Below are 23,446 nucleotides of genomic sequence, written 5' to 3' on the forward strand. Positions count from 1 at the left end.
GTTGCGGGTAGGTCTAGGGATTGCCCTCAGCCCGGACCCTGACCGTGACAGCAATATTGTAAGAAAGGCATCCAGACCCCTCTCAAACTCTTTTATCGAATTCGCCATCACCACGCCCTCAGGCAGAAAGTTCCATACTCTCACTGATCTTAGGCTGGGCTTACACAGGCAGATTTGATTTACAATACATGGCCATTGAAAGGCATGAACTTTTGCAGCTTCGCTCCAACTTGCTGATAGGAATTGTGTCATGCTCTATTGTATTTTTATGTTGCCTTATGCAGACTTGATTTTTTTAGGGGGATTGGTCATATTTTTAATAGAACCATCGTGGAATATATACAGTATATCATTATATCTTTATGTATTGAAGGGGTGTTTTTGGAGTGTTTTTACAATGTCCATAGAATATAATAAAAATGGTAACTTCATGATATGGGTTATGACAGTTGTGGTGACACCCTGTGTGTGTGTTTTGTTGAACACCTTTGCAAAATAAAAACACTTTCTATGGAAAAATATTGTTGTATTTACTGTAGCTGTCCACCCTTTTTAACCCGTTTGAACCTTCAACTGTGGCATTTTCTGTTTTGGGGGGAGGGGTGTTTATAGAATTACAGGTACAGGTACATGCACATGGGCGATTAAAAATTTGCACCCAAGGTTCTTGGATGTAATTCACATTGGACATGACTTGGACATCCCATCCGTGTGTTGTCCAATGTACTGAGCGATGCACATTTTTTTAAAGCTTATTATGTATCACTTTATGCTTATTTTTACATTGATCTAGATACATGTCTCTATTTTTATCTTATTTTTATATTTATTATTATTGGATACAAGTCTCTATTACACACATTTTCTCTATTTTTTTAGTAGTTTTTACTATTATCATTAGTCTCCATAAATTTTGTGTTTTTTTGGAACATTCAATTTTTATGGAACAGGTATTACAAAATAATTGTAGTAGTAGTAGTATTTACACTACCGTTCAAAAGTTTGGGGTCACATTGAAATGTCCTTATTTTTGAAGGAAAAGCACTGTACTTTTCAATGAAGATAACTTTAAACTAGTCCTAACTTTAAACAAATGCACTCTATACATTGCTAATGTGGTAAATGACTATTCTAGCTGGAAATGTCTGGTTTTTTGTGCAATATCTACAAAGGTGTATAGAGGCCCATTTCCAGCAACTATCACTCCAGTGTTCTAATGGTACAATGTGTTTGCTCATTGGCTCAGAAGGCTAATTGATGATTAGAAAACCCTTGTGCAATCATGTTCACACATCTGAAAACAGTCTAGCTCGTTACAGAAGCTACAAAACTGACCTTCCTGTGAGCAGATTGAGTTTCTGGAGCATCACATTTGTGGGGTCAATTAAACGCTCAAAATGGCCAGAAAAAGAGAACTTTCATCTGAAACTCGACCGTCTATTCTTGTTCTTAGAAATGAAGGCTATTCCATGCGAGAAATTGCTAAGAAATTGAAGATTTCCTACAACGGTGTGTACTACTCCCTTCAGAGGACAGCACAAACAGGCTCTAACCAGAGTAGAAAAAGAAGTGGGAGGCCGCGTTGCACAACTAAGCAAGAAGATAAGCACATTAGAGTCTCTAGTTTGAGAAACAGACGCCTCACAGGTACCCAACTGGCATCTTCATTAAATAGTACCCGCAAAACACCAGTGTCAACATCTACAGTGAAGAGGCGGCTGCGGGAGTTTGGGCTTCAGGGCAGAGTGGCAAAGAAAAAGCCATATCTGAGACTGGCCAATAAAAGAAAAAGATTAAGATGGGCAAAAGAACACAGACATTGGACAGAGGAAGACTGGAAAAAAGTGTTATGGACGGATGAATCCAAGTTTGAGGTGTTTGGATCACAAAGAAGAACGTTTGTGAGACGCAGAACAAATGAAAAGATGCTGGAAGAATGCCTGACGCCATCTGTTAAGCATGGTGGAGGTAATGTGATGGTCTGGGGTTGCTTTGGTACTGGTAAGGTGGGAGATTTGTACAGGGTAAAAGGGATTCTGAAGAAGGAAGGCTATCGCTCCATTTTGCAACGCCATGCCATACCCAGTGGACAGCGCTTGATTGGAACCAATTTCATCCTACAACAGGACAATGACCCTAAACACACCTCCAAATTGTGCAAGAACTATTTACAGCAGAAGCAGGCAGCTGGTATTCTATCGGTAATGGAGTGGCCAGCGCAGTCACCAGATCTGAACCCCATTGAGCTGTTGTGGGAGCAGCTTGACCGTATGGTACGCCAGAAGTGCCCATCCAACCAATCCAACTTGTGGGAGATGCTTCTAGAAGCGTGGGGTGCAATTTCACAAGCTTACCTCAACAAATTAACAGCTAGAATGTCAAAGGTGTGCAATGCTGTAATTGCTGCAAAAGGAGGATTCTTTGACGAAAGCAAAGTTTGATGTAAAAACAATGTTATTTCAAATACAAATCATTATTTCTAACCTTGTCAATGTCTTGACTCTATTTTCTATTCATTTCACAACGCATGGTGGTGAATAAGTGTGACTTTTCATGGAAAACACAAAATTGTTTGGGTGACCCCAAACTTTTGAATGGTAGTGTATTTTATATACCATACACTTTAATGTGTATAACTTTTATTCACCGGGGTTTAATAGCATAATAATGTGTTTTATATTTACAATTATACTTAAACTCTATTTCCCTCTTTTTTCTAATATTTTATCAAACTTTTATTCTTCTCTTTGAATCTTAAGCGCTGCGGAATAAGTTGGCGCTATACAAATAAAGATTATTATTATTATTATTATATCTTACCTTTTACTATGAATCGCTTTGTATGTATATTTTAACCAGCTGAACTGATGAAGGGGTTTTGCCTTGAAACGCGTTTTCCTATGCTGGCCATGCACAACATTTAATAAAGAAGAGGTTTCACACTGCATTATCGTCAATATTTCTTTCACATTTGGAGTGTTGTGCCATTACCACTAGTTCTTCTAGTCTTATCTTCCTGTTCACTCATGCCCACTCAGGTGGTGCATCATCTGGTAGGCGGCACCTCTACTACTTTCTTAGTACCATCTGAATCCTCAATCTTGCATTTTTCTTTACCCATCACAATTGTATGGATTTTGCTCTGCAATTGCGTCACATAGGAGGTCAGGGGACAGGCATTGATAGTCCAGTGTCCACTGTGTCACACAGCTCTCGGCCCATTTCAAACAAACGTTGCACACATCTGCCATAAATTCTGCACCGCCTGCTGCTATTTGCTTAATTACAGTTCACTTTGTATGCCTATTTGATTATTTATTATAATTAAATATTGTAATCATATAGTAGACGTAATTTGTATGGCTTTGAGCCCTTCCACGCGACTGTGTTGGTACAGCGTTATCCATGCGTGGGTTTTGCGTGTTAGGGTTAGGCTCCCATGCTGCGCATCATGTATATTGCATGAAATACGCATACATAAGGTTTGCAGCATTTTCTATCTTAGTCTGTATTACATGCACATACATGCCAAGATAGTTTATGGCAATCGGCGGCATCACTGGCGTAACTACAGGGAATGCAGAGGATGCGGTTGCACCTGGACCCAGGAGCCTTAGATGGTCCATAAAGCCTCTCTTCTCCATATAGGGAGCCCAGTACTATGAGTAAAGTATTATAGTTAGGGGCCCTGTTACAGGTTTTGCATTGGGGCCCAGGAGCTTCAAGTTACGCCTCTGGGTGGCATGCAGCAGGTATGCAATAAGAACCTGTTGAGTGCCACGCTACTGCCACATGTGAGTGGCACCAACAAATTATGCTCGTGTGCAGCCGGCCTTAGTCAAGTGGGTTTTCAATAAACGCTCATTCTTTCTAATTATGTGATTATTTTACTTACCATCTTTTTATTTATGACAGCAGTGTAGTTTTAGAGTCTTTATATTGATATTATATGTTTAAAGATAGCTTCATCTGAGTGTAATTCAATGGGTACCGCCCGCATGAAAGTTGTGTGGCACGCAGCAAGTATACAATGACATTGCACACTTACTGTGCGCTGCCAATCCCCATGCACTCTCCTACCGTGTATGTGCTGGTAATATGCGCCAGGTGAGAACATGCTGTGATCTTTATTTTGAATAATATGTGAGAGCAGCAACATGGGAGCCTACGGCAGATTTGTACAGTATATCATGCGCGCAAAACCCACATTTGTGTGAAGGAGACCTCAATTTGATAGCACATGTCTGTATCTGCTCCATTGCTTATATGTATCTTCTCAGCTGCCGCCTACTGGTGAGGTTTATGTGGGTGTAGGGCATCACTTAATGACATCATGACTAAAGGCCATTTTTCATAGGATGATTTGTCGGGCACAGATGCCCAGTTAGGTTGTCCCATCAATACCTATTCTTGTGTTTTTACACAGGAGCAATCATCGCTAGTGATTGGAGGGGGAGCGGGCCGGAGGGCGTTCAGGCACACCCGCCTCTATTCATAGTAAAAAGGCACCGGTTCATAAGTGACCAACTGCCTGTTTACAGGACCGATCCCTTGCTCAGTTTTATGTATGCAGAAACTTCCTAATCAAGTACACTTTTGTTATTTCACTCTAGGCCATCAGTAGTCAGATATAGCGCTGGATTCGGCTTTTTCACTGCACCCTGTATAATTTAATAATTCATTATATTTTGCATCTCTGATTGACACCAAAGCAAGTCCTAATAGGGATTGTTATGGAGACATTTACCCTGATGTTGTTCTATGTTTCACGGCTTCAGCAGGTGCCGAATCCACAAAAAATGATTCCGTATTTTCTTTCTTCAGAACTTGAATCTGAACCACTTGCTCATCTTTCCTGAGATAAAAAAATCTCCTTATTATTAAGTACTGATTCACGGAGTATATTTATGTGAAAAAAGTTTATGGGGAAGGGAAGACCTCACACAGCTGGAAAGTTAAACCATAAAGTTATAGCAACACAAAAAAGTTTGTTTTAAGTGTTTTAGTTGTCCAATTGTAGTAAAACATAAAAAACTATATAAGTGTGGTATCACTCTAATCATCGTAATCCTGCTATCCGGAAGATAGGTCATCAATAGTTTTGCCCAGAAAATCCCTTTAAGAGATAACATGACCCAATTTTTTCACATGACTGCATATACAAATATATTGTTGAGTAGTTATCATGTATGAAGAAAGATTTGTGAATCACAACTAGCAGCAAAGGAGAGTAGAGAGGGGGCGCTGTCTGTCTGACACCTCCCAGAACCTGGCACATGACCATGGCTGCAACCTAGAATACCACGTAGGATTTCTCTAAAAGTAGCAAAATTCTATATAATATTATTACAGTACGGGACTCACCTGAATGTTAATAAACGTGTATAAAGAAGAGGGAAGAAAATCATACAAACTATCACCCTCCATAGATCATTGTCGACACTCAACTCTCCGAACCAAACTCTTGTAAGAAAAGCCTAGAAGAAAGTATTCAAAACATACAGAAATAACAGAACGACAACTGATGAAATGTCTACAAACTGTTGGATATAATGGGAGAACGCGGTCTGATAGAGAAGCTGCGCTGGTGAGTAGTAAGCTGGGACTGGAGAATGTCCGCCTATAAATGTGTATGACATCAGCTACCCAATAGCACCTTTTAGTAAATGTTTTTAAGGGTTGTTCACACAGCAGAGTCCAACATGGATTTTCCGTGAGGATTCTGCAGCTTAAACCGTGGCAGAAATCCATAGTTAAGCCATGTATTTCTGACGTAGACTCGAGCATGGATTTAGCCCTTTACTACTTTCCCACAAGCTCTGATGCCATTGATCACTACTGCATGCAGCACTATTTCTTCCGGTACTTTGTGTCAAATCTGCAAAAAACCTCAAAAAGAAGGTTCCAGCACAGATATGAAGGCAGCCTTAGACTTATAGATATTACATTTTAACTTTAATTTTCTTTCCGAAGAAAGCCCTGTTCTGGGGCTGAAACGTATTACCCATCTAATCTAAAAGGTCCTACAGGCTTTTTCTTGCACCACACTTTGACCCCTTTGTGTGACCTTTGGTGGGCGATTTTGGTGTCAATTGATTTGTAACATCCTCACTACTGCCGTAAAATCATAGAATTTGAGTTTGATACATGGAGTAACCTGTCAGGTGAGGTCAAAGTTCCTATGTTAAGCCTAGCGGCGCTGCTGTGCTTCAGCCAACCGCGCAGCTAGGAAGAGTCAAGTGTTGCTGAGTGACGTTCATATCAAGTGCTTTCCACTTTGACTGTTGTCATGTCCCATGGACACTCCTGAGCTTGTAGACTGAAATCATGTTTGGCTCCGGCAGCAGCTCCCTCCATAGCAGCCTTTGCACATTTAGTTACTATGCACTAATCACTTTCACATTTAAATGATGTGCAATGTAACTTGATGGCGCTATAAATAGTTATATAAAATATAATATTCTAATAATTTGTAGGTATTATAAAGTGAAGCTGCAGTTTTTCTTATAATGTGGGTCATAAAAGCAAAGATATACTATAGCTAGTAGAAAGCCGATCCCAGAAGGGCGACTGCAATGTATATACAGCATATTTGAGGACGTATTGCGGTTTCACTGGACTTAAGTTTGGAATCAAGAATTTGCCCCTTTGTGAAACCATTATCCTTCCACTCTGGTTGTGTAGATGTAGATGATGATGTGAGGCATGACGTATGTTGTAGATACTATGGTGATGATGAGTGAATGTACTGCAGACCCAGGATAACAAACCGCACCACATCAGGCTAAAACGTGGAAAGTAGATATGAATTTAGAATATCAGTTTTTGGGAAATAAAAATGTTGCTGAAGAAAACCATTTCTGCATGGAGTTATTTCTGCATCACCACCATGGAGTTATGCAAGAACCATTCAGATAAATAGGGGGGGGGGGGGGGGGAGGGGTTCTCAGAAATCTCTGCAACCAAATTGTTGTTAAATGTGAATATCCCCTACAATAAAACTGAACATATTTTATTAGCTGCAAACATTTTAGGAACTTGTTATTTGTATAGCGCCAACTTATTCTGCAGTGCTTTCAGGTAATTTTTGTTTATTACCCATCACCCAGCATGGGTGCTCATTTCACTGACCTCGGAAGGACAGAATGCTGAGTCAATCTTGAGTCAGCTACCAGACCCAAGCAGGGATTGAACCCACAACCTTCAGTGAATGAGAGCTTAGTACTGTAGTCTGCTGATACTTTAAACTGTTGTCCGTGAAAACAAACCTGGACGCCTCCTTGAGATACGAATTTCATATCTTTAGCTTCAAGAGCTAATTGCAGACAGGTGGTTTGTCCCCAGGCCTCCGACACTCGTATGAGAAGCTTCAGAGCTCGCTCTTCATCTTTCCTGTAGCTCTCAGAAAAGACACCTGAGTGTACAAGAAAATACCATTAATTAGGAATTTTTAATTTCTCATTTAAACAAAATTACCTACAAAAGAGGAGCCACCATCTATGGAACTTGTACTTTGGACATGCTGGATATCGATTTTCATTGGCCTATTTTAGAAAGTTGGATCACAGTGGTCTGTTCTCTAAAAAACAATGTAATATATGTGTCCGCACTCTGTTTTATCAGAAGACCTGGAATTAGTCCTCAAACCATGCAAAGTCCACAGTGATTTACTAAGACAAGGCGTTGTCTGGGACTACACCAATAAACCGAAGAGACATAAGGAAGGGTGGGATACTGGAAGGAACTCCCCCTTGTCTATGATGGACCCTCCATGATGCAGGATGCAGGCTAATCCGCAGCCTTGGAACTCCACAGATTTTAATGCGGAATTGCAGGCAGGCTTTAAGTTATTTTCAATTCTGCGTTACAATCTGCAGGTAGCCTGTGGACTTTGGTGCGGAATTTGCCATGGGATTGTGAAGCCTATTTGGTCCAGTGTGAAAGGCCCCTAAGACTACCTACATAAAGTAGGTTGTAGCTACAGAAAATCTGCTGCAGAGTTTCAGTTGCGTTTTCGCAGATGGGGGTAATTAGGCCTCTTTCAAATGAACATAATTTCAGCACTAAAAAAATCATGGCTATAAGAGCGTTAAATCACATGAACGAAGAACAGCTGCGATCAAGTTGTGGCTTACTTTCATGATTTTACCCAGTTGGCTGTGGCATCTTGCAGAGCACTGATGCCGGAGCCCCAAAATCCCTCGGCCACCAGAGGGAATGAGGGGAATCCCTGCGGGAATGAAGGGAATCCCCATGGACTATCTTTTTTCGGAGGGAAATCTTAGCGTAAAAAAAAAAATAATAAATTGCACCTATTGATACGATTGATAGGATTTTTGAATCCCTGGCCAGAAGAGAAGATTACTGACGGGACCAGGGGAGAAGATGCGGCCGGGCTGACAGCACATCTAAGGTGATGTATGTGTATTTTTTTTCCCTGCAGTTAGCAAATGCTACCGTCAAAGCTATAATCTAAGCACTATTGTCAAAGATGCATCACATTGCACGAAAACCGCGTTTTTGTGCGATGCAACAGAGAGGAAGGCTCCATAGGGAAACATGGGCTACGAAACCTTGTGAGTTGCGGGCATATCACTGGACCCGTGAATTTTTTGTGTCGTTTTGTAGCATGCTACAAAACATCGCATGTGTGAAGGAACCCATAGGAAAGCATGGGCTTCTCATACATGTGATCTGTAGCATTGTAGCCCGTGTAAAGGAGGCCTTAATGTCTATGGAGAAAATCTGCCGTGTTCTGTCTTCCTACACGTTCACACAGTGTGCAGTCCGACATTCAGTTTAACCATTTCTGTCTTCCAAATAAACAAACTGTTCTTCCTAATCTGACAGGTTTATTGGCTAACAGATCGTAGCATACAAGCGTGCATTCAATGCGATTGGGCTTGTGATAATGCGTGGATTGATTGATTGGTAAAACTATAAGAATACAGATAATTTACATAAGTATGATGCATAAGAAACATTACATAACATTAACATGGAGGTACATGGCAAAATGGCTGCTACAAATAGTGCTGCATGGCTAACTAAACAGTTATAACTCCCTGAGTAACAATACAACTGGCTACTGAACAGCTCTGCATAACATTCTGTCTCTGAAACAAAGATAGTTTTCTTACCAGATATGCTTTTACAAAGATGGTGGAGTTTGAAGAGGAGGGAGCAAAGGCAAGTCTGAACTCTGTCTATCTCTGACTGGGAGTTCCTTCTTCCCACAATGCCTTGCAAACTACCCATAATACATCAGTCTTTAAGGTAGAAAAACAAGTTGTAATACATTTGCAACACAGCTAGATGGTGCTGTAACCACTAAAACACCTAGAATGGAATGTTATGTAGCTTCGGTTTATGTGGGGCAGAACATGCAGCAAATACGCGCAGTTTCCGCAAGATAAAAAGATTTCAAAACTGCAGCATTTTTCAAATTTCATGCTTTTCTGCAGCAGAAAAAAATCTGTGGTGCGTCAGCGAGATTAACAAAACCTCAGTTGTAAAATTTCATTCACTTGCAAAGTACAGGAAACACGCAGAATCTTCACAGCGATTCCCCTAGCGGATATTCTGCAGCATTTACTGCCTGTGTGAAGGCGGCCTACAGATATTTTGCAGTGACCAAACCCTCACCCAAGGCCAGCTTCACATGGGTGGAAATGTATTTTCGCACATTTGCACGATAGGATTTGCATTGTTTTGTTACTGTATTTTTTGCTAGCGCATGCTTTGTATATTTGCGCACAAAAAAAAGACAGGCAAGCACGCTCCCAATGACTTCAGGGGCAATTAGGTTTAATGAGTTTAATATGTGCCATTTCCGTGCGCCATACACATGAAAAAAGAACATGCTGCGTATTTATTTATTTTTTTGCAAAATACGCTCATGTGACCAAACCCATTGAAACGCATGGCTTCTATTCACTACGTATTACACACAAATTTTGCACATGTAATACACAGCACAAATTTGTTTGTGTGAATAGGTGGTGCAGATTTGGCTACATTTTAAATTGTTGTGAAATATAACCCTTGTAGTTAAATGGTTAAATTCCACAGCATAAAGAGAAATGCAGCATTATTCAAAAATGCTACAAATTTATTGCGGAAAAATTTCCACCCCAAGTGAAATGGCTTGTACTATGATCACAGCACAATTTACACACCATTCCCGGCCCGTGTGAAGGCGGCCTTTAAATATATCAGTGCAGAACTCCTTTACATTGCAAGAAGCTCCAATTATCTAACTATGAAATAAAAGAAATCTAAAAAGCTTTGCTAGAGCGGATGTACCGATGGCCTTCTGCTCATACTCTTCCGCCAAAGTCATCATATCTTCAGAAGTGTCCGTATCTCCTTCCTCTTTAGAAAGCTCTTTTAGAATCTTACTGCAAGCTAAAGCCGCCGCGATACAGTCCTGACACTAGGAATAACACAAAGACATAAAAGGTGGAAGTATTCAAAATTTACAAAAATTACTTAAAATGAAAGTTACTGACAAAATGGAATACATTTATGGAATACACTTCTTTTTTACACTTCAGTGAAGGGATATTCTCATCTTCAACATTTATGATGTATCCATGGGCATAACTAAAGGTTCAGGGGCCTGGGTGCAAAAGTTCAGCTCCCCCCTCCCTCCATCTATACACATACCCAGAGACGTAACTTGAAGCTTCTGGGCCCTAATGCAAAATCTGTAAGAGGGCCCCCAACTATAATGCTTTATTCATAGTTCCGGCCTCCCTATATGCAGAAAAAAAGCCTTATGGGTCCTCTAAGGGTCCTGGGCCTGGGTGCAACCACATCCCCTGCCTCCCTTATACTCACGCCCCTAGGTGTATCCACAACTCTATTCACTTTTGTGGTGAAAGTAATTTGGTGTGTCATGACCCCTATTCCCTCCATGTGAGCCTGTATACCATAGATATGCCATAAATCTTGCGGATTGTAATAGCCATTTACATCACTATGAAACATCCATACAGAAGAAGAAAATGTATCTTTGACCTATATGTTGTTTTTGACCATGATTTGCACCTCTTCTCTGTTTATCTCATTTATCAAACATTTGCACCATTTTTAGGCACACTTGGGCTATGTTTCATGCTTAGCAGTTTGATATCTTGAGTATGTCATTTCAATGTATTAAATATTTTAAGTGATTTTTTCCCTTCATTATATAGCTATCCCCCAGTATATATTTGTCAACTAGTATTACCTTGGTTAGTTGTGCCTTTCTATCTGAAACTCCTGGAGTCCTTCTCCTCAGGCAGTCATGTGATATCATTTTGAGATCTACTTGGCTTTATGTACTCTCAAGAAGTCAGTTTCTCAATCAACAAAATCCCTGTGTGATGATATTACATGGACTGTACCACACAAGCTCTTTAGAGGGGAAAACAGAACCTCCTATCACATTACTGCTGCTAACTGGAGGCTCCTATTACACAGTTATTATACATATGGATGGTAGTTTACTAAATGAATATATAATGAATAATGACAGTGCCCTCCCAACAGTAGCTGATATACCCGGCTTCACCCGAGTTAATTTGTTACAGGTGTTTACCTGTTGTTTGCTCAGAAAAATTTAATGAAGTGGTGGTTACTTCAGAGGAACCGAGGAATAAATATGTATACACATAGAGGAGTGTTAGATTCTCCTCAGACTGCATGTACTGATGTCCCTCTGCAGAGTGTGCCACGCCCCCCACTCTAATCACTTTTTACCCTTAAATGTAAGGCCCCTTTTTATTTAAATTTACCACCAGACTGGAGGTTGCAGCCCCTTCTTTGTCTTAAAGGCATGCTCCATCCTTGCAGTTCATGGCAGTTTCCTTATGTACTTTACAGCCTTTCAGTATATGCACATAGAGTTGAGGTAGATTCTCCTCAGTATATACACATAGAGGTGAGGTAGATTTTCCTCAGTATATACACACATAGAGGTGAGGTAGATTCTCCTCAGTATATACACACATAGAGGTGAGGTAGATTCTCCTCAGTATATACACACATAGAGGTGAGGTAGATTCTCCTCAGTATATACACATAGAGGTGTGGTAGATTCTCCTCAGTATATACACACAGAGAGTAGGTAGTTTCTCCTCAGTATAGACATAGAGGTGAGGTAGATTCTCCTTAGTATATACACATAGAGGTGAGGTAGATTGTTCTCAATATATGCACATAGAGGTGAGGAAGATTCTCCTCAGTATATACAGATAGAGGTGAGGAAAATTCTCCTCAGTATATACACATCGAGGTCAGGTAGATTCTCCTCAGTATATACACATAGAGGTGAGGTAGAGTCCCTTAAGTATATACACATAGAGGTAAGGTAGATTCTCCTCAGTATATACACATAGAGGTGAGGTAGATTCTCCTCAGTATATACACATAGAGGTGAAGTAGATTCTCTTCAGTATATACACATAGAGGTGAGGAAGACTCTCCTCAGTATATACACATATTGGTGAGGTAGATTCTCCTCAGTATATACACATAGAGGTGAGGTAGATTCTCCTCAGTATATACACATAGAGGTGAGGTAGATTCTATTCAGTATATACACATAGAGGTGAGGTAGATTGTTCTCAGTATATGCACATAGAGGTGAGGAAGATTCTCCTCAGTATATACACATAGAGGTGAGGTAGATTGTTCTCAGTATATGCTCATAGAGGTGAGGTAGATTCTCCTCAGTATATACACATAGAGGTGAGGTAGAGTCCCTTAAGTATATATAAATAGAGGTGAGGTAGATTCTCCTCAGTATATACACATAGATATGAGGTAGATTCTCCTCAGTATATGCACACAGAAGTCAGTTAGATTCTCCTCAGTATATACATAGAGTTGAGGTAGATTCTCCTCAGTATATATACATAGAGGTGAGGTAGATTCTCCTCAGTATATGCACACAGAAGTCAGTTAGATTCTCCTCAGTATATACACAGAGAGGTGAGGAAGATTCTCCTCAGTATATACACATAGAGTTGAGGTAGAGTCCCTTAAGTATATACACATAGAGGTGAGGTAGATTCTCCTTAGTATATACACATAGAGGTGAGGTAGATTCTCCTTAGTATATACACATAGATGTGAGGTAGATTCTCCTCAGTGTATACACAGAGAGGTGAGGTAGATTCTTCTCAGTATATACACATAGAGGTGAGGTAGATTCTCCTCAGTATATACACACAGAGAGTAGGTAGATTCTCCTCAGTATAGACATAGAGGTGAGGTAGATTCTCCTCAGTATATACACATAGAGGTGAGGTAGATTGTTCTCAGTATATCCACATAGAGGTAAGGAAGATTCTCCTCAGTATATACACATAGAGGTGAGGTAGATTGTTCTGAGTATATGCACATAGAGGTGAGGAAGATTTTCCTCAGTATATACACATAGAGGTGAGGAAGATTCTCCTCAGTATATACACATAGAGGTGAGGAAGATTCTCCTCAGTATATACACATAGAGGTGAGGTAGATTGTTCTCAGTATATGCACATAGAGGTGAGGTAGATTCTCCTCAGTATATACACATAGAGGTGAGGTAGAGTCCCTTAAGTATATATAAATAGAGGTGAGGTAGATTCTCCTCAGTATATACACATAGATATGAGGTAGATTCTCCTCAGTATATGCACACAGACGTCAGTTAGATTCTCCTCAGTATATACACATAGAGGTGAGGAAGATTCTCCTCAGTATATACACATAGAGGTGAGGTAGATTGTTCTCAGTATATGCACATAGAGGTGAGGTAGATTCTCCTCAGTATATACACATAGAGGTGAGGTAGAGTCCCTTAAGTATATATAAATAGAGGTGAGGTAGATTCTCCTCAGTATATACACATAGATATGAGGTAGATTCTCCTCAGTATATGCACACAGACGTCAGTTAGATTCTCCTCAGTATATACACAGAGAGGTGAGGAAGATTCTCCTCAGTATATACACATAGAGGTGAGGTAGATTGTTCTCAGTATATGCACATAGAGGTGAGGTAGATTCTCCTCAGTATATACACATAGAGGTGAGGTAGAGTCCCTTAAGTATATATAAATAGAGGTGAGGTAGATTCTCCTCAGTATATACACATAGATATGAGGTAGATTCTCCTCAGTATATGCACACAGAAGTCAGTTAGATTCTCCTCAGTATATACACAGAGAGGTGAGGAAGATTCTCCTCAGTATATACACATAGAGGTGAGGTAGATTGTTCTCAGTATATGCACATAGAGGTGAGGTAGATTCTCCTCAGTATATACACATAGAGGTGAGGTAGAGTCCCTTAAGTATATATAAATAGAGGTGAGGTAGATTCTCCTCAGTATATACACATAGATATGAGGTAGATTCTCCTCAGTATATGCACACAGAAGTCAGTTAGATTCTCCTCAGTATATACACAGAGAGGTGAGGAAGATTCTCCTCAGTATATACACATAGAGGTGAGGTAGAGTCCCTTAAGTATATACACATAGAGGTGAGGTAGATTCTCCGTAGTATATACACATAGAGGTGAGGTAGACTCTCCTTAGTATATACACATAGATGTGAGGTAGATTCTCCTCAGTATATACACAGAGAGGTGAGGTAGATTCTTCTCAGTATATACACATAGAGGTGAGGAAGATTCTCCTCAGTATATACACATAGAGGTGAGGTAGATTCTCCTCAGTATATACACATAGAGGTGAGGAAGATTCTCCTCAGTATATACACATAGAGGTGAGGTAGATTGTTCTCAGTATATGCACATAGAGGTGAGGTAGATTCTCCTCAGTATATACACATAGAGGTGAGGTAGAGTCCCTTAAGTATATATAAATAGAGGTGAGGTAGATTCTCCTCAGTATATACACATAGATATGAGGTAGATTCTCCTCAGTATATGCACACAGAGGTCAGTTAGATTCTCCTCAGTATATACACATAGAGGTGAGGAAGATTCTCCTCAGTATATACACATAGAGGTGAGGTAGATTGTTCTCAGTATATGCACATAGAGGTGAGGTAGATTCTCCTCAGTATATACACATAGAGGTGAGGTAGAGTCCCTTAAGTATATATAAATAGAGGTGAGGTAGATTCTCCTCAGTATATACACATAGATATGAGGTAGATTCTCCTCAGTATATGCACACAGACGTCAGTTAGATTCTCCTCAGTATATACACAGAGAGGTGAGGAAGATTCTCCTCAGTATATACACATAGAGGTGAGGTAGATTGTTCTCAGTATATGCACATAGAGGTGAGGTAGATTCTCCTCAGTATATACACATAGAGGTGAGGTAGAGTCCCTTAAGTATATATAAATAGAGGTGAGGTAGATTCTCCTCAGTATATACACATAGATATGAGGTAGATTCTCCTCAGTATATGCACACAGAAGTCAGTTAGATTCTCCTCAGTATATACACAGAGAGGTGAGGAAGATTCTCCTCAGTATATACACATAGAGGTGAGGTAGATTGTTCTCAGTATATGCACATAGAGGTGAGGTAGATTCTCCTCAGTATATACACATAGAGGTGAGGTAGAGTCCCTTAAGTATATATAAATAGAGGTGAGGTAGATTCTCCTCAGTATATACACATAGATATGAGGTAGATTCTCCTCAGTATATGCACACAGAAGTCAGTTAGATTCTCCTCAGTATATACACAGAGAGGTGAGGAAGATTCTCCTCAGTATATACACATAGAGGTGAGGTAGAGTCCCTTAAGTATATACACATAGAGGTGAGGTAGATTCTCCGTAGTATATACACATAGAGGTGAGGTAGACTCTCCTTAGTAAATACACATAGATGTGAGGTAGATTCTCCTCAGTATATACACAGAGAGGTGAGGTAGATTCTTCTCAGTATATACACATAGAGGTGAGGAAGATTTTCCTCAGTATATACACATAGAGGTGAGGAAGATTCTCCTCAGTATATACACATAGAGGTGAGGTAGATTGTTCTCAGTATATGCACATAGAGGTGAGGTAGATTCTCCTCAGTATATACACATAGAGGTGAGGTAGAGTCCCTTAAGTATATATAAATAGAGGTGAGGTAGATTCTCCTCAGTATATACACATAGATATGAGGTAGATTCTCCTCAGTATATGCACACAGACGTCAGTTAGATTCTCCTCAGTATATACACATAGAGGTGAGGAAGATTCTCCTCAGTATATACACATAGAGGTGAGGTAGATTGTTCTCAGTATATGCACATAGAGGTGAGGTAGATTCTCCTCAGTATATACACATAGAGGTGAGGTAGAGTCCCTTAAGTATATATAAATAGAGGTGAGGTAGATTCTCCTCAGTATATACACATAGATATGAGGTAGATTCTCCTCAGTATATGCACACAGACGTCAGTTAGATTCTCCTCAGTATATACACAGAGAGGTGAGGAAGATTCTCCTCAGTATATACACATAGAGGTGAGGTAGATTGTTCTCAGTATATGCACATAGAGGTGAGGTAGATTCTCCTCAGTATATACACATAGAGGTGAGGTAGAGTCCCTTAAGTATATATAAATAGAGGTGAGGTAGATTCTCCTCAGTATATACACATAGATATGAGGTAGATTCTCCTCAGTATATGCACACAGAAGTCAGTTAGATTCTCCTCAGTATATACACAGAGAGGTGAGGAAGATTCTCCTCAGTATATACACATAGAGGTGAGGTAGATTGTTCTCAGTATATGCACATAGAGGTGAGGTAGATTCTCCTCAGTATATACACATAGAGGTGAGGTAGAGTCCCTTAAGTATATATAAATAGAGGTGAGGTAGATTCTCCTCAGTATATACACATAGATATGAGGTAGATTCTCCTCAGTATATGCACACAGAAGTCAGTTAGATTCTCCTCAGTATATACACAGAGAGGTGAGGAAGATTCTCCTCAGTATATACACATAGAGGTGAGGTAGATTGTTCTCAGTATATGCACATAGAGGTGAGGTAGATTCTCCTCAGTATATACACATAGAGGTGAGGTAGAGTCCCTTAAGTATATATAAATAGAGGTGAGGTAGATTCTCCTCAGTATATACACATAGATATGAGGTAGATTCTCCTCAGTATATGCACACAGAAGTCAGTTAGATTCTCCTCAGTATATACACAGAGAGGTGAGGAAGATTCTCCTCAGTATATACACATAGAGGTGAGGTAGAGTCCCTTAAGTATATACACATAGAGGTGAGGTAGATTCTCCGTAGTATATACACAGAGAGGTGAGGTAGACTCTCCTTAGTATATACACATAGATGTGAGGTACATTCTCCTCAGTATATACACAGAGAGGTGAGGTAGATTCTTCTCAGTATATACACATAGAGGTGAGGAAGATTTTCCTCAGTATATACACATAGAGGTGAGGAAGATTCTCCTCAGTATATACACATAGAGGTGAGGTAGATTGTTCTCAGTATATGCACATAGAGGTGAGGTAGATTCTCCTCAGTATATACACATAGAGGTGAGGTAGAGTCCCTTAAGTATATATAAATAGAGGTGAGGTAGATTCTCCTCAGTATATACACATAGATATGAGGTAGATTCTCCTCAGTATATGCACACAGACGTCAGTTAGATTCTCCTCAGTATATACACATAGAGGTGAGGTAGATTGTTCTCAGTATATGCACATAGAGGTGAGGTAGATTCTCCTCAGTATATACACATAGAGGTGAGGTAGAGTCCCTTAAGTATATATAAATAGAGGTGAGGTAGATTCTCCTCAGTATATACACATAGATATGAGGTAGATTCTCCTCAGTATATGCACACAGAAGTCAGTTAGATTCTCCTCAGTATATACACAGAGAGGTGAGGAAGATTCTCCTCAGTATATACACATAGAGGTGAGGTAGATTGTTCTCAGTATATGCACATAGAGGTGAGGTAGATTCTCCTCAGTATATACACATAGAGGTGAGGTAGAGTCCCTTAAGTATATATAAATAGAGGTGAGGTAGATTCTCCTCAGTATATACACATAGATATGAGGTAGATTCTCCTCAGTATATGCACACAGAAGTCAGTTAGATTCTCCTCAGTATATACACAGAGAGGTGAGGAAGATTCTCCTCAGTATATACACATAGAGGTGAGGTAGATTGTTCTCAGTATATGCACATAGAGGTGAGGTAGATTCTCCTCAGTATATACACATAGAGGTGAGGTAGAGTCCCTTAAGTATATATAAATAGAGGTGAGGTAGATTCTCCTCAGTATATACACATAGATATGAGGTAGATTCTCCTCAGTATATGCACACAGAAGTCAGTTAGATTCTCCTCAGTATATACACAGAGAGGTGAGGAAGATTCTCCTCAGTATATACACATAGAGGTGAGGTAGAGTCCCTTAAGTATATACACATAGAGGTGAGGTAGATTCTCCGTAGTATATACACATAGAGGTGAGGTAGACTCTCCTTAGTATATACACATAGATGTGAGGTAGATTCTCCTCAGTATATACACAGAGAGGTGAGGTAGATTCTTCTCAGTATATACACATAGAGGTGAGGAAGATTTTCCTCAGTATATACACATAGAGGTGAGGAAGATTCTCCTCAGTATATACACATAGAGGTGAGGTAGATTGTTCTCAGTATATGCACATAGAGGTGAGGTAGATTCTCCTCAGTATATACACATAGAGGTGAGGTAGAGTCCCTTAAGTATATATAAATAGAGGTGAGGTAGATTCTCCTCAGTATATACACATAGATATGAGGTAGATTCTCCTCAGTATATGCACACAGACGTCAGTTAGATTCTCCTCAGTATATACACATAGAGGTGAGGAAGATTCTCCTCAGTATATACACATAGAGGTGAGGTAGATTGTTCTCAGTATATGCACATAGAGGTGAGGTAGATTCTCCTCAGTATATACACATAGAGGTGAGGTAGAGTCCCTTAAGTATATATAAATAGAGGTGAGGTAGATTCTCCTCAGTATATACACATAGATATGAGGTAGATTCTCCTCAGTATATGCACACAGACGTCAGTTAGATTCTCCTCAGTATATACACAGAGAGGTGAGGAAGATTCTCCTCAGTATATACACATAGAGGTGAGGTAGATTGTTTTCAGTATATGCACATAGAGGTGAGGTAGATTCTCCTCAGTATATACACATAGAGGTGAGGTAGAGTCCCTTAAGTATATATAAATAGAGGTGAGGTAGATTCTCCTCAGTATATACACATAGATATGAGGTAGATTCTCCTCAGTATATGCACACAGAAGTCAGTTAGATTCTCCTCAGTATATACACAGAGAGGTGAGGAAGATTCTCCTCAGTATATACACATAGAGGTGAGGTAGATTGTTCTCAGTATATGCACATAGAGGTGAGGTAGATTCTCCTCAGTATATACACATAGAGGTGAGGTAGAGTCCCTTAAGTATATATAAATAGAGGTGAGGTAGATTCTCCTCAGTATATACACATAGATATGAGGTAGATTCTCCTCAGTATATGCACACAGAAGTCAGTTAGATTCTCCTCAGTTTATACACAGAGAGGTGAGGAAGATTCTCCTCAGTATATACACATAGAGGTGAGGTAGAGTCCCTTAAGTATATACACATAGAGGTGAGGTAGATTCTCCGTAGTATATACACATAGAGGTGAGGTAGACTCTCCTTTGTATATACACATAGATGTGAGGCAGATTCTCCTCAGTATATACACAGAGAGGTGAGGTAGATTCTTCTCAGTATATACACATAGAGGTGAGGAAGATTTTCCTCAGTATATACACATAGAGGTGAGGAAGATTCTCCTCAGTATATACACATAGAGGTGAGGTAGATTCTCCTCAGTATATACACATAGATATCAGGTAGATTCTCCTCAGTATATGCACACAGAGGTCAGTTAGATTCTCCTCAGTATATACACAGAGAGGTGAGGTAGAGTCCCCTCAATATATACACTTAGAGGGGAGGTAGATTCTCCTCAGTATATACACAGAGAGGCGAGGTAGATTCCCCTCAGTATATACACATAGAGGTGAGGTAGAGTCCCTTAAGTATATATAAATAGAGGTGAGGTAAATTCTCCTCAGTATATACACATAGATGTGAGGTAGATTCTCCTCAGTATATGCACACAGACGTCAGTTAGATTCTCCTCAGTATATACATAGAGAGGTGAGGTAGATTCTTCTCAGTATATACACATAGATGTGAGGTAGATTCTCCTCAGTATATGCACACAGAGGTCACTTAGATTCTCCTCAGTATATACATAGAGAGGTGAGGTAGAGTCCCCTCAGTATATACACTTAGAGGGGAGGTAGATTCTCCTCAGTATATACACATAGAGATGAGGTAGATTCTCCTCAGTATATACACATAGAGATGAGGTAGATTCTCCTCAGTATATACACATAGAGGTGAGGTAGATTCTCCTCAGTATATACGCATAGAGATCAGTTAGATTCTCCTCAGTATATACACAGAGATGTGAGGTAGATTCCCCTCAGTATACAACTCAAAGTTTTTAATGCTTAGAATTGAATATTGAAGTTGCGACTCCTTTAGTTTTCCTATTTAGGGCATAAAGTATGGTTGTGGCAAATTTCATGGTTGTGTGATGCAGATGTGTATTAATTACATTACATAGGGGGTCACTTACGTTTGCGCTTAGAATTGAATAATCAAGTTGTGACCCCTTTACTTTTCCTATTTAGGACCTAAAGAATGGTCAGGTACAATACAAGGTTTATATGACATCGGGAAGTTAGAGAATTAGTGTCGAGTCTGTCAGTGAGGACTTTTCTCACCTGCACCCATATGATTTCAGCAAGTTCCTTTCGGTTTTGTACAATGGTCCATATGAGAAGATCCCGCACTGGATCCATAGTACAGGACGGCTTTATTTGAGATCTTTTGTGAAAAGAACGAAGTGTCACTTTTTGCACCTGCAAGCATTTATAAGAAAAGAACAACACATTAAAGCACATTAATATTTCGTAGCATCACAAAATAGATTGCAATTTCAGGGATTTGTTGGACGGGGCATAGCTGTAGGGACAGGTGGGGCATGTGCCCCAGGTACAGTTGAGACTGAGGAAGGGGCACCAGCCTAGCAATTTAACCCTGCTATGGTTTGCCTGGAAAAGAGCTGATTCTGCAGGAAAAGAACATTTGGACAAACTCAACTTCTAATTCAAACGGCTATAGATCTGGCTCTATCAGTGCTACTGTCATGTTTTTGGAATCATTTTAAAGCGAGTATTCTTGGCATGTCTAAAACACTTATTTAGATAAAGCCACAGCTATTTGAAGTGGGGTTGGGAATATTGAATTTACAGCTGTTATATCTGTTGCAGAGCAGAATTGGGAGGTGGGAGTGAAGACTGATGTTGGGGGGAAAACTGATTCTTCGTCCTGGGTGACAGAAAGCCTAGCTACGTCTCTGTGTTGAGTGATAAACACCACAATAGACAACTTCAGGTGAGACGTGACATACATGCTAATAATAATAACACTAATAATAATACCAAAAATAATAGCCTACATTTATTTTGATGTGAGGGACAGCTATGGACAGTCTTGGTCTGTCTGTACTTTTGGGCTTTGGATAAAGGTGTTTTGTGAAGTCACCCATGAGGTCCCTCACAACCTGAGACACATGGTGAAGACGAAGTTTTGATGACTTTTGGAATTCAAAGCGAAACCTTTCATCCTCAATGACTTTTGCCAGTTTACTATGGAATAAACAGGCTGGGTCCGTGTTGTTGTACAGATTAATGATGGTTTCCTCCGTAGCATATTCTTCTAGACGGACACCGTTCTCCAAAAACAGCTTAACGAAAGCAGGCTTATTGTCAATCAATGCAGCCGTCATGACTGAATGAAGCTCTGAGGGCTGTAAAATACAGAAAGGAGATTAATTATGTAACTACACCAACAATCTGACATGAGTGAGGGCTCTTTTACATCTGCGTTTTGTCTTTCTCTACTAATGAATCCATTTAAATTAATGGAATGGAATACATTAAGGGCTTATTCACATGGGCGTATGCGTATTTGGGTCCACGAATACGCAGCGAATTCACAGACCGAAATACGCTGATTAATTGCATGTTTATGTTTAAATATGCGGCGTATTTCCATGCATAAAAAAACACAATATCCTATTATTTCTGTGCGTTAGTACACAGCGAATAAACTGATTTTGTGCATATTTCCTGTGTATTTATACACACCCATTGATTTAAATGGGCTATTTTTGTGCATAATACGCACCAAGATAGGACATACCTGCATTTTTTTTCATGCAAACATAAGAGACATAGAGTGAAAAAATAAAAAAGGCTAAAAAACCCTGTAGTTCACTTTTTCCTCTTTTGTTTAAAAAAATAGTAAAAGAGCCATGTTTTGTATCTCCAGATCTGTAACAACTTGGGAAATTACTACCATTTTGGGTACTATACAGGAAGAGTTTCTTTAACTGGGAAAAATGAACTGATGATGTAGAGCAGATAGTCAACTTGTGCACAAATTCTGCAGAAACGAATTGCAACTGGGAGAAATCTTCATGGTGGTGGAATGGGCCAGACAGAGAAGAAAAGGACAATTGAGCAACTCCAGAGAAGATGTCACCTAGGATCACTGGAGGTAACTGTACTATAATCATTACTTCAGTCTTGAGAATGCAAGTGTGAAATGGTATCTACCACTAAATGGTCAGTGTATGGGGTAATAATGGTCTTAGTACCAACACTATGTAACCAATGAAAAGTGGCGTGGGGCACGAAAGGGCAGTTTCTCACAGGGCACCGTGCAGCCTAAGGCCAGCCCTGTCAGCAATTCTTAAAAAAAATATATATATATTAAAAAAACTCTCTTTCTTCTGTTCAGCATCTGTCTATATCTGTTTTTAGTTGCTCCCTTCTGAGCACGCTCTTTTAACCCCTTAAGGACCAGGCTGTTTTGTACCTAAAAGACCAGACACTTTTTAGGAATTTTACCCATGTGGTGGTTTTACTGCCCTATTTTTTTTCCATCAGCTACCAAAATTATTTTTGCTGCGTTTTATTTTTCTCGCGACATATAAGGCTATTATTGTGTATCTTTTTTTACTTTTTTTTGTTTTTTAGTTTTATTGAAGGTAAAAAGACTAAAAAAAAAGAATTTCTTTAATATCTATAGTTGTGTTTCTTTAATTATGTGGAAAAAGTGTCTGGTAGGATGGCGCAACCCTTTTAGAAAAATGTGCATGCACTCACAAAGCGTTTCTTGGCCGTTTTTATCAAATAAACAATCACTTTCTTTATATTCGAGTGCATGCACATTTTTCTAAAAAGGGTTGTGCCATCCTACCAGCCACTTTTTGGACTTTCTCTTTCCACATTTTTACTAGTCAAC

The 23,446-nt window shown here is 39.6% G+C and overlaps 1 protein-coding gene across 1 annotated transcript in view; it reads right to left on the bottom strand.

Moving 5' to 3' along the window:
* The window catches only part of TRPM2 (transient receptor potential cation channel subfamily M member 2), a 164,445-nt gene that overhangs the window by 97,704 nt on the left and 43,295 nt on the right, over positions 1-23,446 (bottom strand). Inside the window, exons 12-16 of the mRNA XM_066577079.1 lie at positions 21,594-21,944; positions 20,857-20,994; positions 10,306-10,435; positions 7,269-7,414; positions 5,365-5,477 (exon numbers count right to left, since the gene is read on the bottom strand). Coding sequence (XP_066433176.1) covers positions 5,365-5,477; positions 7,269-7,414; positions 10,306-10,435; positions 20,857-20,994; positions 21,594-21,944 — 878 coding nt within the window. The remainder of the gene's footprint in view (positions 1-5,364; positions 5,478-7,268; positions 7,415-10,305; positions 10,436-20,856; positions 20,995-21,593; positions 21,945-23,446) is intronic.

Source organism: Eleutherodactylus coqui, chromosome 8, assembly GCF_035609145.1.
Source record: "Eleutherodactylus coqui strain aEleCoq1 chromosome 8, aEleCoq1.hap1, whole genome shotgun sequence".
In the NCBI taxonomy this organism is placed as follows: Eukaryota; Metazoa; Chordata; class Amphibia; order Anura; family Eleutherodactylidae; genus Eleutherodactylus; species Eleutherodactylus coqui.